Source organism: Stigmatopora argus, chromosome 14 (genome assembly GCF_051989625.1).
Source record: "Stigmatopora argus isolate UIUO_Sarg chromosome 14, RoL_Sarg_1.0, whole genome shotgun sequence".
Classification (NCBI taxonomy): domain Eukaryota; kingdom Metazoa; phylum Chordata; class Actinopteri; order Syngnathiformes; family Syngnathidae; genus Stigmatopora; species Stigmatopora argus.
This window is the reverse complement of record NC_135400.1, coordinates 5,763,489-5,783,660: the sequence shown is the minus strand read 5'-3', so window position 1 is coordinate 5,783,660 and position 20,172 is coordinate 5,763,489. Positions and strand designations below refer to the sequence as shown.

The 20,172-nt window shown below is 38.6% G+C and overlaps 1 protein-coding gene across 1 annotated transcript; it reads left to right on the top strand.

The window, feature by feature from the left end:
• On the top strand, positions 1–8,737 carry nptxra (neuronal pentraxin receptor a). Its single transcript, XM_077618973.1, has 5 exons — positions 1–943; positions 5,402–5,678; positions 6,356–6,588; positions 7,072–7,251; positions 8,016–8,737. Exons 1-5 carry the CDS (start codon positions 257–259, stop codon positions 8,244–8,246), a joined length of 1,608 nt encoding a protein of 535 aa, XP_077475099.1. The 5' UTR covers positions 1–256; the 3' UTR covers positions 8,247–8,737.
• The last annotated feature ends 11,435 nt before the right edge of the window (positions 8,738–20,172 follow it).

Here is a 20,172-nt window from a genome sequence, read left to right as displayed (position 1 = left end):
TAAGCTCAGACGCTTTCTGTAGACTCCATGATAACTCCAGTGAGGCGCTCTCCTCTCCAATCAGCAGCGTTACACGGAAAAGTACACCGGATTTTCGCCTTCCACAGCTCTTTCCTTATTTAAAGCACATCAGGTGGACGATTTTATTGCCTTCGAGCTTCTACGTTTTCCCCTCCTCTTTGTTGTTACATTTTTTTGATCGTCGATCGTCTCTGCCGCCACCCTGAAGTTCATCGTGATCATTTTGGCCGCGGGTATGGTGGCCTTTATCGGCGCCGTTATCTGCATCATCGCGGCCGTCCATACTGGAAACACCAAGGTGCCACGGCAGCAACCGGCGGCCGACAATCGCTCGTTATACCCGGTCGGTGCAACGCAGCCCCCCGTTACCAGAGGGTCGGCAGCCAGGGCTGGAAGCCTGGGCGCTCTCCATGGTTCTGAAGTACCCGAATCTGAGGGACCGACATTTCACGTCGGACTCGAAGGTCCGAACGGGGTTACAGGACTGACTGGCCACGACCCAGCAGTCAGTCGTTTAATATGCACCCCAATCCCTGCCGGAGAGTGCAACCTGAAAAACTTTCAGCAACAAGCGGACGACCCGTCGCTCTACGCGGGAGAGGAATGGGGGTCCCTCCGCACAACGGCGGACGAGCTCCGGCGGACCGTCCGGCAACAAAAAGAACAAATACAAACGGATCAGCGGACCATCAGAGACCTGACAGGAAAACTATCCGAATGCGAGAAGGGGCTAAAAGGTAGAAGCGGCGTCGCTGACAGACGAGGGGGACCTGCGGCCATATGGGGGGAAGGGGCGCACCTGGAACGGGTCATGGTGCGGGACAGCCCGGGGTCTGCGCCTGACCACGTGCTCACGCTGCGGGCTGTGGATGAACTGGAGCAAGCCATCAGTCATCTTAAAGACCGCATAGAGAGACTGGAGGTATAGTGCATGAACAAATCACCCCCTACACTCAGCTACATTACACTGCAGAGGCGTAATGAATCCCAGTTCGTAGTCCTGGAGCGCTTGCGTGGCATGATTTTAAAAGGAGATTAGGGATTCTTGGATTGAAACTGTTGAAAAAGACAATCGTGTGAGAATTTATCTTTAATGATGTCTAAATGCTCATCTGGGATCATCTGTAGTCTACATTTCTCTCCTGCTGCATGCGGATAGATTTACAAAGAAGACAAGGGGGTCTTTGTGAACCTCGGCTGCAAAATAGTTTTTCTCTTGCTCCTCAAGACCAGTAATCACGTTATTCATTAAAAAAAGACAAACATACCCATGACAGTTTCAAGAAAAAAACATGACCCTCCATCTGTACAATGAAAAACATAATGCACAGAAAAGCTTATAAATATTTGGTGATATGCGCGATCATTGTAATGCTTTTTTTAATGTTACAGCGAAAAGCTGTTCAAAAACTATTATGCCCAGAAAGCAGGCAACAATTTAAGGGGGAAAGTCGGGCAGATGGAATGAAGGGATAATGATATAGTGGTAAAAGAGGAAAAAAGAAAATAACAGAATCCGCCAAGAGGAAAAGGGGAGGGGGTAGAGTGCAAGCAGTGTAAGATGAAACATTCTCTCAACTGACCAGATTCTGAAGATGTATAGCAACCCTAACAGCCCCCCCAACCCTTTATGAAAGCAATATCATACATAATGGATGAGTTGCCTATTTGTAGGGTGCATACCTTTCTGTCAATTCAAAACCTGCTCCGGTTTTGTTTTATTTAGCAGTTTACATGCTTTGAACCATCTTTTCATGGTATGTTGAGCAGCAACATTCATTCATTATCTGTACCACCTATCCTCACATGGGTCGGGGGGTTGGGGGGGTCGGTGGGTTGTGCTGGAGGCTATCCCAGCTGGCAAACATCTATGTAAATACAGAGTTTATGTTTGTCCTTGTGTAGTACGACAAACAACAATTGTTCCTGTGCCATTGGCAATGATAGATGTTTAATCATATGGCAGTAAATTACTGGACACCTAATTCATTTTGATTGGTAGTCAAAATGTAATGACGATTGTTTGGGAGGCCAGCGCTTAAAGATTATCAATAGCAGCCGATCCTCTCAGTTTAAAAAAAACTGAACCTCTGTTGTTGTCAATGGCAGTCAATGATTTGAAATACAGCAATACGGCAATGATGTGTGTTCTACTCGAGCCCCTTAAAGTATTTAGTGCTTACACATTCATGCATTAATGCATCAGAAGAGAAAATGAAACAATAATGATTTGTTTTTCCCTCAGGACAACTCAGTGTCTCCATGTGTAAACAAACACCTGCCTCAAGCTTCAATCTAGGCTAAGTGCTACAAATAAATGAAATATTCCAGAACTTATTCCAATCACAATGTAGAGACACTATAAAATATTCCACTTCAAAAATGAGTATTTGAAATAAAATAAAAACATCTCAAAAAGGCCTTCATATTTTGCCAAAATTATGTTTTAAAGATTTTAATTAATTTGAAGCTTGATTAAATACTTACCAGAAACAAAACACGAAATCTTGGTTTCACTTTGGCCTATTTTTGCAGAGCAGTATGTGGACAAACAAACCATTTCCAATGTCTTTTCCTGTGTCTGTGTTTTCACCTTCTTGCTACTCTAGCAAATGTTACGATCGCGCCGCGACGTCGTGGCGCGATCGGGTAGATTCGGACCCAGTTGCGGGGAAGCAAGGGGAGACGAGGCGTGCAGTTCTCATGACAGTAGCTTTAATTACTCAAACGCTTTACAAAATAACAAGGGCTTGTATATCCCAAAACGTAACAGAACTACATCGCTACAGGTATCATTCCCGATACTCCGGTATCGGGAATGATACCTGTAGCGATGTAAGCTGTGACATGTGGTGTGTCACGCAGGAATTTATGCAGTGTCACGCAGGAACAATCCGACAATGACTAACCATTTGCATGGTGCTTAAATACCCACATCAGGAAGTAATCACGGATTGTTTGCAGCTGCTTTAACCTGACGGCAAGCCAGGAGGGACAAACGGGCCGTTCCTGACAGCAAAGTGAATTTCCCGAGTACAGGATGAATAAAGTTTAATCTAATCTTATCTAAATCTGACTTTCAAATTTAAGGAACATGGGACGAGATAGGAGCATCTGCAGAAAACATAACAAACATGGTGGTCACAGTTGCAATTAACTTTAACATGAACTACTGTCACTAATATTGATTATTTAACACACTTGAATTGAAGTGCAATTTCATTTTTTATTGATGGTGTAGCCTGACTTTGGGCTCGATTCCTGGTGATGGGGGTGCAATTGTGACTCTGAATGGTCCTTTGTCTTTATGTGTGCCCTATGGCTGACTGGCGACCAGTTGAGGGTGTAGTCTGCCTTTCGTCCAAAGTCAGCTAGGATAGGCTCTGGCAACCACCACAAACCTTAAAAGGATATGGGTGAATGAATTGGGAAACTGATATAAACTTTGACATAAAAGAAATGACTCGTAAGAAGAAATGACTCGTAAGAAGAATTGACGGATGGTGAGGAAAGGTGTGTAATAGGAAACAGGCTGGTCACGACTGAAAATTACACCTTCTACTCATTGGCTTCTAGTGCAAAATCAATAAGTATTTATTCTGTTAGCAACCTTAAAAACACTGAGTTCTCTTTTTAGGAGGAAGCACACTCCTAAAAAGAGCATGGTTTGTTCTCTGACATCAATTCCTGAGTTGTTGCTTCTTACATAATGCTTATCCTCTTGGGAAGCGAACAAATTCTTCTATAATGCAACATTTATTTCTATCATCTTATGCAATGTATGTAAGCATTTAGTGTACGCCTGCTGGACAACACAACTAGTCATGTGTTTTGCGTATACAAAGCAAGCTCTGTCAATATCATGGCCGTTCAGCAGAGGCTTCAACTTGCAAAGTGAATCGATTGCTTAGGTTGTTGTTTGCATATTTTTATACCAGTTGTTAAAATCAGTTGAGAAAATTTATTAGTGCATTCAATAGTAGGGCACCCTGAATTGGCAGCCAGCCAATCATAGGGCACCACAAGACGACCAACCATTCACGCTCAAATTTATAACTACCTAACTAAACATGCATGTTATGATGGTTGAAGACTCAAAATTGTCCCTGGGTATGAGTATGAGTGTGAAGGGTTGTCAGTCTTCTTGTGCCCTGCGAATGGCTGGCCACCAATTCAGGGTGTCACTCATCTGCTATAGGCTCCAGCACCCCCCGGAACCCTTGTATGAATAAGTACCTAGGAAAATGAATGAATGAAAAGATAATGGAAGTGACAGGTATTTTCCACTAGAAACTATACATATTACTAATTCTGAGAATGTGTGTGTGTGTTTGCTTTGGTGTGTTTTTCCCATTAACATCGGACAAAATGGAGACAACACCGTACATCCGATTTGAATGCGGATTTGAACAAACAATTGCAAATGTACGGCTCTAGGATTTAAAAAAAAACAATTTTTCGCGACAAGGAGAAATGGGAAGCGTTCATCAATTGCATCACAGAAGTGCCCAAGAGACGGTTGCACTAACCTCTTACTGTGGTAAATTTGACTATGGCAAAACAAATTTAAAAAAATTCCATCTAGTTAGGACCTAAGAAAATCAATGTCATTATTTAGAAATGCTGACATTTGATGTAGGCGCCTTTTGCCCGCCCTCTCAACAGAAGCAACTGGCGTGCGGGAAGGCGCGAAAGCGTCTGATTTGTTAGTTCTGATTCATTTCAAACTTTTCATGCGTGCAATAAATCAAAGGGAAATAATGTAAGACATTAAGGCATTCCTTCAATCTTTTTGTGAGATTGAAGGAATGCCTCAATGTCTTACATTATTTCCCTTTGATTTATTGCACGGATGATATTATATTTCACAAATGAAACTAGCTTTATTGGCCTAATAATGAAAGATGTGCAATATGGCAATACTATGCATCGAAATGAAAATTATATATATATATATATATATATATATATATATATACATATATATATATATATATATATATATATATATATATATATATATATATATTATATATATATATACATATATATGATATATATATATATAGCCAGCCAAAAGGAGACGGAAAACCATTCACACTCACACTCATACCTAGGGACAATTAACATAGTGTTCAACCAGCCTAGCCTGCATATTTTTGGGATGTGGGAGGAAACCGGAGTACCTGGAGAAAACCCACGCAAGCCTGGGGATAAAATGCAAACTCCTCACACTGAGGACCCACCTAGGATCGAACCCTCAACCCCAGAACTGCTAACCTTTCGTCCGCCAAGCCGCGCCTGCATACTACACTTTGTAAATTTGAGGAAGACAATGTTTTAATCATTCAAAAGTATACCTTTGTCTTCCTCCCTGCAGGCAGATATCCATCTCCTTCCTCCCAACCAGACAGACATCAACACCTCTGCAGTTGTAGACAATGGCAGGAAATCTGGTGGCGCAGAAATACCAACTGAGAACAAAGCTAGGGGAGAAAGGCTTTGGAGGATGGAAGATTTGGAAGGGGAGCTTGAAAGGAAGGTGGAGCTGTTGGAAAAAGAGAGAAAATCCTTGAGGCAGGAAACTGAAAGACACAGACAGGAAATGGACGAGGGAATCAACAAGCTACACCACCGACTCGCAGAACTGGAGCAAGGTAAATAATATTACAAAGGATACAAAAGAAAACAGAGTTTGTTTAGTTGTGTGTTTAAGTCAAAGTTATAGCCAGTGTCAGTTACAGTAATTCATCCCATCTAATTTGCTAAACCCCTTTATCCTTACTATGGTCGTGGGGGGTGCTCGAGCCTATTCCAGCTGACTTCGGGCCAGAGGCGTGGGACACCCTGAATTGGTGTCCAGCCAATCGCATGGCACAAGGAGACAAACAACCATTCATGCTCACACTCATACCTAGGGGCAATTTAGAGTTTCAAATCAGCCAGCCTATCATGCTTGTCTTTGGACTGTGTGAGGAAACCGGAGAACCCGGAGAAAACCCATGCAGGCTGGGGGAGAACATGCAAACTCCACACAGGTGGATTGACCTGGATTTTCACCCAGGACCTCAGAGCTGTGAGGCCAACCTCCTAACCACTCATTCACCGGGCCGCCCACTTAAATTAACTCATTAAAAATGTTTGCATCAAATCAACTGTGGCATGATGGAACATCCAAAAGACTGATAAATCTAAACTAATAATTCCAACCAAGAGATTTGGTAAGAAAAAATGTAATAAAAATCCAGCCTATTTCATCCTTTTTTTGGATTTTTCAGACGCAAATATTCACACACTTTTATTTATTTTTCTCTGTTCTTCTTTGCTATTTTAGCTAATTATTTTCCAGAGGGCTACAGACTGTCTTTCCCATCCCGTACAAACTACATGTATGCTGTGGTAAAACAATCGATCCCCAAGTTAGTGGCCTTCACCCTCTGCCTGTGGCTCCGGCCCACCGAAGGAGGAATCGGAACCCCTATCTCCTATGCTGTTTCTGAGCAGCCCAATGAACTAGTCTTGCTCCAAGGCTTTCATACGCCCACTGAGCTGCTCATCAATGACAAGGTATTGAACTTGACAAAATATATTTTTGGGGTTTTCTATTAGACCAAAACTGTATTTAAAATGCAATTTTTTTGTAATTTTGTAATATACTTTACACTGAATAATTTTAGGTTGCTCCACTACTTGATGCAGTTAACATTTGTGCCAAGTCAAGTTAGTGTTGTTTAAAAAATAATGTGAGTTAGGGAAAAACTGTCAAAATGGTCGCATAAATTTTCACCAAATATTTAAAACATTTATCATATTGTAGCATACTGTGGTATAAAATGTTTAGAAAAACGCAATACCATCATTGCAAATGAAGATATACTCCTGCATCATTGCATGGAGTCAACAGTGCCTTAAAATATATTACAAGAACATTTTTATAATGAAAAATGCCCACAGGAAAATTGTGGCCTTGTAGGTTGCATTATCTATGCCAATAAAAAAAGGAAGAACAAATTCTTCATTTATAATGTGATTCATCTTTCTTACTGCTAGGTGGCACGGTTACCTCTGAACCTTACGAAAGGTAACTGGCAGCACATCTGTGTGAGCTGGACTCAGAGAGGAGGTGATTGGCAGGCCTATCAAGGGGGAAAGCTGAAAGGAGAAGGCCATGGACTGGCAGCTGGTCATGACATTAGACCTGGGGGAGTATTAATCCTTGGTCAAGAGCAGGTAAATGCACCGAGACCCTGACCAAACGAATAGGTTGTGAGATATATAGATATATATGTATTGGTGGCCAGCCAATCATAGGGCACAAGGAGAAAAACAACCATTCACACTCACACTAATACCTAGGGGCAATTTAGAGTGTCCAATCAGCCTACCATGCGTGTCTTTGGAATGTGGGATGAAACCGGAGTACCAGGAGAAAACCCACATAGACCCAGGGAGAACATGCAAACTCCACACAGGTGGACCGACCTGGATTTGAATCCACGTCCCCCACTGTGAGCCCGACGCGATAACCACTCATCCGCCCTTATATATACACGTTTATCATCAAGAAAGACACTCATTTGTTTACAGGAATGTTGCAATAATATAGTGTCGTTCTGTTTATTTACAAAAATGTTGCATTGCAATATTTTCATAGACAAAGAGGAAGAGAAAGGTTATTTCTTACCGATTCTCTGCGAAAGTGCCAAAAAATAAAATTATTAACTATAATTGTTTATATACTTCTCTTGTGGAATTGATTTCTTGACCCCTGAATCAATGATATTGTATTGCCATATTGTACGATAATGGTTATTGTGAGCCTTGTATCGCAAATTGTATTATTGGGAGGAGCCAGCTCCAATCTTATTTTCAACAAGGTGCGTTAATCGACGAATACTGTGCTCATGAGGGTTAAGATGTCTGGCAAGATTAATATTTTTTTTGGGTCAGCAACCCTCTGAAACATGTATAAAAGCACTTATTTTCTACTCTAGGATTCCCTAGACGGTGGCTTTGACTCAACTCAAGCTTTAGTTGGAGAGCTTTCACAGATGGGTCTTTGGGACCGAGTCCTGTCTGCTGACCAAGTGGCCAGCTTGGCCCATTGTGGAATGGTGACCCAAGGCAGTGTGGCGCCTTGGACTGAGCATGGAGTGGAGGTTTATGGTGGGGCTATCAAGTACACAGGAGAGCCTTGCAGTAAACACAACCAGAGCTCTAAGTGACAGATGGAACATTTGCAGAAAAAGAGGGAGGCAGTGAGGCAAAAAATATCAGCCTTTTTTAAAGCAAAAAGCAAATCCATTTGTTTATTGTTGGTACTGGAAATGTTTTCAAATAACTCTCTGTGGCACTGAACAAGTTCATGATGACGTTAACAAGTATCCCTCCAAAATGGATTTGGGCACCTAGCCATTAAACATAAAATATAAGGTTGGTCGCCAATTCCCACAACCTGGAAGCACAGTCTTCAAGATTTAAGAATGTGTTTTAATACAATCATAATACAGAAAATAATTCTCCAAATTGTCTAGTAGAAAGCGTAATATTCGGAAAGAAAATAGTACCAACAGTGGACATGATAAGTCTATAAAAGTGTTGTTCAAATACAGGTTTTCAGATTTAAAACAAAGACAAAATACATTATTTCAAAATGTAGTGATATAAATATTTATGCATTCATTTTCTGAACCGCTTTATCCCCACTAGGGTCGCGGGTGGTTTCGGGGCACCCTGAATCGGTGGCCAACCGATCGCAGGGCACAAGGAGACGGACATTCACGCTCACACTCATACCTAGGGGCAATTTAGAGTGTCCAATCAGCCTACCATGCATGTTTTTGGAAACCCACGCAAGCCTGGGAGAGAACATACAAACTCCACACAGGTGGACCAACCTGGATTTGAACCCAGGACCCAAGAGCTGTGAGGCCGACACGCTAACCAGCCAAACCACACCTTGGTATAAATATGAGTCCTTTATTTAATATTCAACTTCCATACGTCTTATCCTCACAAGGATGGCCGGTGGTGCTGGAGCCCATTCCAGCCAACCACGGGCAACAGGCAGGGGACACCTTGAATTGGTCGCCAACCAATTGCAGGTTACAATGAAATAGACAACCACTCACGCTCACAATCACTCCGCCAGAAATTATGTGGTATACTTTTTTTTCTTTCTTTTAGTTTCTATCCTAATGTTCACAGTTAACAGAAGGTTTGGAATTAGGGTGGCCAGTCAATCACAGAGCACAAGGAGACGGACAGCCATTCACGCTCACACTCATACCAAGGGAGAATTTATAGTGTTCAACCAGCGGATGTGGGAGGAAACTGCAGTACCCGGAGAAAATCCATGAATATGCAGTAAATAACCCAAATGTATGGGAACTGACTTCAGATAGTATTAGTAGTAGTAGTCGTAGTCGTAGTATTAGTAGTGGTAGTAGTAGTGGTAGTAGTAGTAGTAGTAGTAGTAGTAGTAGTAGTAGTAGTAGTAGTAGTAGTAGTAGTAGTAGGAGTAGGAGTAGTAGTAGGAGTAGTAAAGGTATATAAAATGTGTTAATTTTGTTATGATCCATTAAACAAAGTTGAAAATTCGTAATAACCCCCATCAGCGAAGTTTATTTGTTCTATTTAATTTATACTTCAATCATTAAAACCTCATATTTGAACAAGGATGTATGGACTTTCATATCTGCTGTAACCTAATTACGACATTTATCAAAAGTTACGTCACCGATGAATATCTCAGCTACTACTGTACTATTTGAATGACTATTATTTGTTAATTCATCTATACAGTTAATGAATGTAGTAATAAAATGTAATCTAATATTTTCCCCAGCTGGCTGACTACATAAAGGATATTTTTCTACATAGTGTACTTAAGTAATAGGTGATGGATTGGTGTTATGATGTACATGATGTGAACTGTCAGGTTATGTTTTAAAAGCAAACATATTTGATGAGGTTTTTCTGAGAAATACCAGCAATCTTCAAATTCTGTTTGAAATATAGTACTGTTCATTACAAAATGAGCCGCCTTTATCATGATTACAGACGTTATCAGTCAAGGTCAGATGATGTAAAATTTTGTGAAGGTGGGTAGGGAATAACAACAAGCTGATGGAATCAGAATGATGAAAGACAAGGAAAACCATAGGTTTATATATCTCTGTCAATTATGCGGCTATTAAAAGCTTAACTCCTTAAGTTTATTATATTTAGATCTACAATCCATTTAAATTGGGAGGGTGGCAGAAAATTAAAATTGTTGCTAGCCTTAACATTTCGAATGGTAGGTTTATCGAAAAACATTTTTTTTCCTTTTCTCTGAGATTGTTTGGAACATTCCAGCCTGCATGTTGTGTTCATTGTTGTTACGTCTTGCAAGTACAATGTATTCATTTTAAGCTTCATGATCAAGCTTGTGATGGAATTTGGGCTCTTTAGGTTACTAAATGAGATCCTGAAGTTGCTAACGCTATCTTTTCAGTATGTCTGCAGAAATGCAACCATTTTTTTATCTTTTTAACATTATGTGTACATTTAAAGAAAAGAAAAAAAACAATCCTGCCAATGTACACACTGAACATAGATTCATTTTTGTACATACATCTGCTGAAAGAAATATCAGTGGATGAATTTAATTTAGTTATTTCCTGATTATTGACCCTTTCTTCAAAATGTTCCCATGAGTCTAGGCTTCTGAAAAATTCTTGCTTGAAGTTCTAAGCAATATACATAATTATGAACAGCAGATTATGTACAAAGCCAAAAGAACAGGTTAGATAAGCTATTGTATTACGTTGCTATTACGCGTACAAATCATTGCATTCTGTAGACAATTCTATTATTAAAATCGAATGTGCAAAACTTTGATGGTAGAAAACAAAATGCAGCAATTCGATTGAGTTAGAGATTGGAACCAGAATGCAAAGATTTTAATTTATCGGCAGCCATTGAGGGCGCTGGACGTCCAGTTCAATTTGACTGTGGGGCTTGCAGCGATCGAAAAATAAAATGAAAGATGATCACTCAATGATAGCCATCCAAGTTCAAATGGTTTGGATGTCTACCTCTGTCAATGGCTGCGAATGAGTTAAAGAGAGAAATACATTGATAACTGTTTACTACTAGATTCAAACATGTTTTTTTAATCCAATTCCAGCAGACAGCTAAATTAAGCAGCAGGATTCTTCTTGGACAGGAACCCTTCAGGTTCTTGTTAACCTTCTTACATTCCATGGACACATTTCTATATACTAGTAGGTTTATATTCCAGTTCTGGTTGAATCCAAATTGTTATTTTCCAGACTATAAATCATGCTTTTTTCATAGTTTGGCTAGGCCTGCTACTTATACTCAAGTGCATCTTACGTTTGTTGAATTTTTATTTATTTAACTCTTTTTAAAGCTATCATTAAATATTAATATACATTATGTATATCGATTTGTGCGATTTATAGTCTGAAAAATATGGCACTTAAAAACTACAAGAAATGTCAAACTCTTGTTACCTGACAGATTGCCACCTCGAATACTGTCAACTATATTTGTCAATTGTTGTGTTTCCTAGACACGATGGAATTTGTTATGTCTCTTTCTGTTGTAAAATGAGAACTGCAATGTATGTTGTTGTGTTTTGTTCCTGCCGAATGTTAATGCAATATTAAAAAAAGCAACATACATGCCTGCCAAATCATCTTGTGCCTAATATTGCTAATATAGATGCTTACCAGTGTGTAATAATGACGAGACTGATGTTAATTCAGTTACTGTTCTGTATGTTTGAGTTTTTAAGGACCCTGTAGTCGTGATTTGGCATTATTAAACTTGTTTTGTTTGTTTGTTTTTTTGTATACTGTATGTCTAAACTGTTGTGCACTATAATTGAGCACCGCTCTGGTTGTACTGCATTGTGGTCATTTATTACAATAAAAATTCTGCTTTTCAAAAATGAGTGTCATTTCTCATGTTACCATATTTTTTGGGAAAATTAAATCAATAAATTATTACTGACATGATGTAAAATGATGAAATGAACACAAAAATATGCAGTTGCAGCTAGTTGTGTGAAGATACTATCATTTTTAACAAATAAAATGCAATCATATTGGGAATTCCCATTCCTATCAAGAGTATAATGCTAAATCAAATTTACTACATGTCAATCGCTTTCAGGTGATATGTTTTAGTGAAAAAAAACAATGCAGTTAAATACCATATAGCCCACAAAGTTAAACCTTTCAATTCTTTGGACAATGCAACAGCACACCTTTTATATGGTGTCATGAAAAAAACTTCCTTTGCTCTCACAACTCTGTGTCTTAAAGTGTAAAAGAGGTTTGCCGCAAGATGAACAGATGGAAAAATTTGTTATATGGGTACTGGGACCAAGTGAGTGAAGCAACTTGGATTCAGTGACATGCTACAAATCTGAGCAAGCTTGAACTGAATAATACATGCTGCCCAAGTTATCTTATTCTGTTGTCAGAGCAAATTCATGAAAAAGGTCACAGCATGTGGGCTATATGTAACTAGGGGATATGATGAGAAAGGAATGTTATTTCTTTATGATTTTATCTATGTATTATATGATTATTATTATTATTAGTATTATTATTAATAATGATGATAATAATGGTAATAATAATAACAATAATAATAATAATAATAATAATAATAATAATAATAATAATAATAATAATAATAATAATAATAATAATAATAATAATAATAATAATAATAATAATAACAATAACAATAATAACAATATGTGGCCCGGTGTCTCTGGGGTTCTCGGGTCGAGGGTTCGATCGCAGGTAGGTTCTCACTGTGTTGAGTTTGCATGTTTTCCTCGGGCTATCGTGGTCTTTCTCCGGGTTCTCCAGTTTACTCCCACATCCCAATAACATGCAACCTAGGCTGGTTGAACACACTAAATTGCCCCTAGGTATGAATGTGAGCACGAATGGTTGACTCTCTGTGCCCTACGATTTTCTGGACACCAATTCAGGGGGACTCCCACCTAGTGCCCATAGCCAGCTGGGGTCCAGCACCCCTGTGACCCTTGGGATAATAAGCAGTATAGAAAACGAATAAATTCATATTATTGTTATTTTTAATTGTTGAATTTTTTTTTTATGGATGTCGGACCGTAGAACTTTGTTGCAGTTGTTTTTTTTCTGCAAGTTCATGTTTAACTTCAATAGAGTTGGGTTGAGTACTCGCTAGAAAACAGACTTTTGATGTTTTTATTTATTTATTTATTTTAGGTCAATGGAGTGGGTATTGAATAAATCCCTAATTACTGTGAGACTTGACTTTAAAAAGTAAAATGGGAGACGGAGGAACATTTGTTCATTTAATCAACTTTTATATTAACATACTTGGAACTTAAGCATTTTATGTACAAAGTATGATTTTTTTTTTACTAACAGGGCAGTCATTCATTCTTTTGACTGCCATTGACATGTGTAGACCTCCAATCCATTTTGACTGGACAGGGCAAATGAGTTTTTCTTCACATTTTCAAGTTGTTTTTGATATTTAAATTGATATACTCTGTATAGGACCAGTCAATTTGGTAAATGTTGCCCACTGGATATATATTGTTGCTTCATCTTCCTGTAAGAGGGGGAATCTACTCCCATGGCCCTACCTGACGTTTCCTATTCCCTCCTGTTGGGTTTTTTGGAATTATTGTTTCTCTTTTGGGGGTTTCAAGTCAGAAGATCAATTTTTTTTTACGAAACTTAGACCCGTGAAGCTCTTTGAAACATGTTTTTATTAAGGACTATATGAATAAAAATGAGTTGACTACTGAAATTTTGCATAATTGCAATTAAAAGTAGGTTATAGTTCCAGTCCTTTTACCATTTTAGAGGGAGAAATTAAGGATTAAATAATTTCTAGGATGTTTACTGTTCAAATATCCACAAACAAAACATGATTGATGGATTACTAATCCAGATCTAATCCATAATGATCCATCTAGGAATGGACAGTATGTAATCCCATGTAATCCATGCAATGGATGGGCCAACAGTTTGCAACATTATGATTTGAACTCTTATCCAGATGCTGGTTCACACCAGCCTGGAATAAAATGAAAACTATGGTCATAAATTGTCCCTTTACACACATTTTTTGTGGAGTAAATGTGTTTAGCGTATTCACCAACTCATGCATTTCTTATCATAGTTAGTCACCAGATAAGATCGCTTCTGTCTGGCCAGCATTTGTCATATCGCCCCTATGTAGTATATGTATTTTATTCTATGTTCTATGTTCCCTTGTCATCCATTCACTCCTTTGTTCCTCCAATAAACAGATAAGATGTGTTGCAAATTGGAAAGCTTCCCACCACAAGAACGCTACATTGATTTCATGTGTTATTTTAGCGAGGTTATGTACTGATTTAAAATCTTACATTTAGCATTTTAAAATACTTGTTGTGGGATGAGTTTTGTCGCTCTTTGTGTTGCCAAATATGAATTCTCATATCTGCATAAGAAACTGATGCCATGTATTTTTTCTTTGAAAAATGACTAATTAAATGACTCTTTTGAGCTATAATTTCACAGGTAGTTATTGAACCCTCCAGCCAGATTTTTTCTTCCTGTCACATGCTGCAGTTCCACAAAGTGCCAAACAGAAGTAATGCTGAGCCAGGATTTTTGGATTTAAAGCTATCGTAAATATTGACTGGAGTTTTCCATTACAACAAAATCCTCCAGTGAGAAAAAAAATTGAGATGGTAACCCTCTTTTATATGAAATTGAGTTATTGAATTGCTATTAACACTTGGCAAACACACGTCCAGGAAAAGAACAAACATAGACATCACAGGTTGTTTGATTTCTCAAATCTTGAACTTATTGTCTGCCATTGACAGCGTTAGAATCCATTTTGACTGACCGGGGTAAATGGACATTCTTAACGTTCGTTCGTTTGCCACCCTGTCAAAATAGCATGGATATTTCGCACTGAAAATTTAGTATTCACAGCCAGTACTCTGAATTTAAATTATAAATGGATGACGATCGTGGTCAAAGGTGAGCAATGAGTTAATTGTGGGTCAATGCCTTGTAAAGGTAAGGGTACGTACTCACTTTCCGTGTATTTTAAGTCACTTCCTGCACATTTTTTTCGCATTCAGAGTCACTTCCTGCACATTTTTTCGCATTCAGAGTCACTTCCTGCACATTTTTTCGCATTCAGAGTCACTTCCTGCACATTTTTTTGCATTCAAAGTCACTTCCTGCACATTTTTTTGCATTCAGAGTCACTTCCTGTACATTTTCTAATCATTTTCTGTTGACTTCTTGGCATTTACGGGTCAATTCCTGTTCATTGGTCAATGGTTGAACTTCCTGTAGATGTTGGGTCATCTTTGGATGATTTTGAGGTCTTTAAGGGTAACTTTTTTAGGAATTATTGGCTCACTTCCTTTTTACCGCACAAGATATCCAATATATTTTAAATAGGGACTTTGGCGACAAATGAAAGTGTTGTTTTCATTAACAATGACGATAAAGAAAATATTAAATATGCATAACCTCAGCATTTGGGTGATTTTCTTTACACAGAACGCGGTTTAAACCAAATTTGCACTGTTTAAAATATAGGCCAAAGATGTGATGCTGTTCCCCATAGGTTTAAAATGACAGAAAATGTCGCTTGACTTATAGAGAGTGACCCAAAAAATACGGGAGTTTTTGTAGTGCGTATTAGTACAAATGAGCAAATGTCAGCACTGCAAGACAGGAACCTTGAACAACTAAATACTCCACAATTTAAAGTAACCAAGTTGAATCAAGAATAAAATTCACAGAATCCCTGCTGCGTTGTTGCAGCGGTCAATAAAGAATCTCAACAGGAGATTTTTAAATGCATTTGTAACGGAAGACATCACCGGAAGCATGTAATTTAAAACACATGAAAATGTCCTTATATTTTCTTAAATGGCACGTTTTAATCCTTTCATTTACAATGAAGAAAATGTGTTTCTTCCATCACTCTTGGTTTTATTAAATGGTTAAACGGTTCCCGGGTTGATTTTTTTGTGTCACACTACATAACTAAAATGTTATTTGTGTTTGTCGACTAAAACCTTTGAATTTTTTAAGCAAGCAAAAGCCTTTTTCAGCTAATTACGGGCACCAGGTGGTGGACACCCGGATTTCCTGGCCAGCCAACTGCAAGGGAACAAGGAGGCAATTTAGAACTTTCAACCAGCCTACCTTGCATGTTTTGGGGATGTGGGAGGAAGCCAGAGTACCCAGGGAAAACCCACACAAGCCCACGGAGAACATGCAACCTCCACACAGTAAGGATCCACCTGGGATCGAACTCTACAACCCAGAACTGTGAGGCCGACCCGCTAACAACTCATCCACTGGGCTGCCCAAAATACTGATCAACTGATTTAAATTCAGAGAAGGATAAAAATATTGAAACTGGAGTCATGTTCTAGTCCAAAGGTGTCAGACTCGGGTTGGTTCGCGGGCCGCTTTAACGCCAACTTGATTTCACGTGGGCCGGACCATTTTATATATAATATTTAGATATTTGTTTTTATAAATGGATTAAAAGAACTGGATTAAAAGCCATACATATTCAGTTTTTATAGATCTAAAACAATGTTTATTTTAGCTATTTTTTAAATATTTTTAGATTTTACAAAATGATTTTTGAACTAAAAACACAGAAAAAAATGATTAAAAAATTACAATTATTGATTTAAAAGGGGGAAAATCTGGAAATTTAATATACATTTATACTCTTCATTTTAATTTGATCCTAAAACAGAAAGTCGGCACATGATTTACTTTCCCAGACCACACAAAATGATGCGGCGGGCCAGATTTGGCCCCCGGGCCGCCACTTTGACACGTGTTCTAGTCCAAAAAACAACAACATTTTTCATCATAGCAGTGTAAAGATACCTACATTTAACAAATATACATATTTTCTGCATGGCTGCCTTGTAGAATAGAACACATTTTACACACTAAAATTCCCACAGAGATTCCATCTGGACAGGAAGACCTTATCTTCCTCCGTTTTGCTCACCCACTCTGTTTCTCATCGTCCTCCTACACACACACACAAAACCTGGTTTAGAAACTCGGCATTCATTCAAACATGACGAACGATCGTGTAACACCAAAAAAGTACATTTATTTCTAAAGAACAATTAAACACAGGGTCATTCAAAGTGCTTTCAATTACAAGAAAATAAGTAAGGCAAATTCATTCATCCAATCATTCATTATCCATACCACTTCCCACACAAGGGTTCGCGGGGGTGCTGGAGCCTATCCCAGCCAATTATGGGCAGCAGGCGGGGGACACCTTGGATTGGTAGTCAGCAAATCACAGTAGGGCACAATGGAAATAAACAATAATAATAATTAAAAACACATATAAAAGGGTTACAGTAAATGCGTGTGAGCTGAGCGGTGTGCCGAAAAAAAATGTTTATTCACAAGCGGTCCTTAAAGTCTCAATAAATTGGCTGTCGGTTTCTATGGCAGCCAATTAGCTCATTTTGCTTCAGCTGTTGTTAATTGGCTTGTCTTGACTTTGGGTCACTTCATGTACATTTTTGACAATTTTCTGTTTATTGTTGAGGATTTCCAGGTCACTTCCTATTTATTAGTAACCTCCTGTAGATTATTTCTGTGGGGCATCTTATGTGTATTTTGAGCACTTACAGGCAGTGTTGGGAAAATTAATTAAAATTACTTGATATAGCAATTAGTTAGTTGTAACTTCTCACAATAAGTACTGTATTTTCACGACTATAAGGCGCACCGCATTATAAGGCGCACCCTCAATGAATGAAACATTTTATTTTTTTCCACATATAAAGCACACTGGATTATAAGGCGCCCTGTCTATTTTGGAGAAAATTTAAGACTTAAGTGCGCCTTATAGTCGTGAAAATACGGTAAGTAAATGTGCTATTCAAAAGGCTTGTTACCTGTCAAAGTAACTAGTTTAATATGTATGGTGTTTTTTTTGGTTTTGTAATGTTCTTTTTGCTTTTGTTATGGAAATAAAACCAATGTTTTTTTTCAACCTAAAAAATAACATTTGGCACAATATTAGGGAAAAAAGCATTGTTTATATATTTATGAGACTAAAAAGTGCACCCATAGTCATTGTATTTTGAGAATATTTTTTCCATGATGGAAGTGGCTCTCCTGCTCTCATTGAGAGTTTCGACATGCTTTCTGCTGCATATCTTGCAAGTGTATTGAGCTCTGTGCCAGTTACACACTGCTGGGTCAAAACTAGTTTGGCTTGTTTGCGTGGTGTAGGAGTATTGTCTCTGGAGAACATACTAAAAGCAGTGGCTATGCCCAGAATGAGGGAAGTTGAAGGTGTTCCATTAGGATTAAGTTGCTCATGGATGTTGACAGTGTCTTTGGACGATGAGACAAGGTGGATCTAATATGTATATTTTTTTCTTTTTATCGAAATCAAATTGAAATGGTCTCAATACTTCCAGCCTCCAAATGCTACTGTTATAGCTGCTGCCGCGTTTCACTTGCCATCGTTTTGGAGGTGGCTATATGCAGCATGATGAATGTAAATTTAGCATCCGCCCATTTGGCTTCTCAGCCAACCATTTTTTTGTAAAAATAATGGCCATGAAAGGAGATATTCTTGCAGGTGAATGGAATTGTTTTTGGGGGACTTGAACATGTCAATGAATGGCACCATTGAAAATGTATGGGAACATATTTGTTAAATTCTGGTGGAATTAACCCATTTTGGGCTGATGATTTTTGTGCACCTTGATTTTATGATTTTGTTGTAATGTGTGAATTATGTGAATCAGGCAAAACTGAATCATATCTAGCATATGTATTTGTGACCAATATATAGTCCGGAAGTCTTATATTATTTTATTTTAGTTCATCACTATATTTTCACTATGTGACCTCTAATCCATTTGAACTGAACAGGTGGAAGCGAATAAACATTCGTTCAACCCTCCGACTACAAATTGATTGAATGCCCATAGCTGTCAATGTCAGCCAATGAGTTAATGTCAACCTGCATTTTTACCTTTACAAACCTTTGTCGCTTCCTTACTGGCATGCATTATAATTTATTTTGTCCTAAAAGTGATATTGTATTCTTGGCCAGTCTTTATAGAGAGGCCTGTTATAACTTGATTTTGTTTTAATGTCTCCCTCAAAATGAATCTCTTTTAACCGTGATAAATTATTCAGAGAGAGAGATAGAGAGAGCAATCAACGCAGGGCGTACCACGCCGATTTCCTATAGTTAACTGAGATATATAAATATTAATTAACTCGTAATCTGTACCGCTTATCTTCACAACCGTCGCAGATTTGTGGGGAGCAGGCAGGGGACACCCTGAATTGGTGGCCAGCCAATTGCAGGGCACAAGGGGACAGACAACCATTTACGCTCATACAATACAATTTAGAGTGTTCAACCAGCCAACCATGCATGTTTTTGGGATCTGGGAAGTTTTCCTGGGGAAAACCCACACAATCACACAAACTGCAGAGAGGAAAATCCAAACCTGGGATTGAAACCTCAATCTCAGAACTGTGAGGGGGACGTGCTTTCGCGAACTTGATATTTTCAAGAAATTCTTTTGACATTTAGAACTAATTTATTATGTAATAAAAATGAGCTGTGAGGACAAATGAGTGTGCAAAAATGGGAGAGGGAGTGGGTGGGTGTCTGCATGCAAGATGATGAACGAGGGTGTTAAATACAGAGTGATTACAGGGTATACTTCCATTTTAGACAATATGAAGGAAAAATATATTGACATGTAACCTAAAACAAATGAAATGTGTGTACGTGCATATGTCAGAATGTGTTTCTTGCAGATGAGGTCATCTTGACAATTTCAAGCCACAATGTCCACATTGCTGTTCTATTACCATCTTCAGGCTCGTTTGGAAAGTAATTGGACTTCCTTCTGTATACATTTGAACCCTTATCCTCAAAGGTATGAAAGGGGGACACAGATATTTCTTGTTTACACAATGGATTTTTTCACCGCCTAAAAATCCATGGTTCGGCCATAAAGACTGGGTTGAACTGCTCATTATAAAAACATCAATTGTGCCTTGCTTTCGCTCGGAG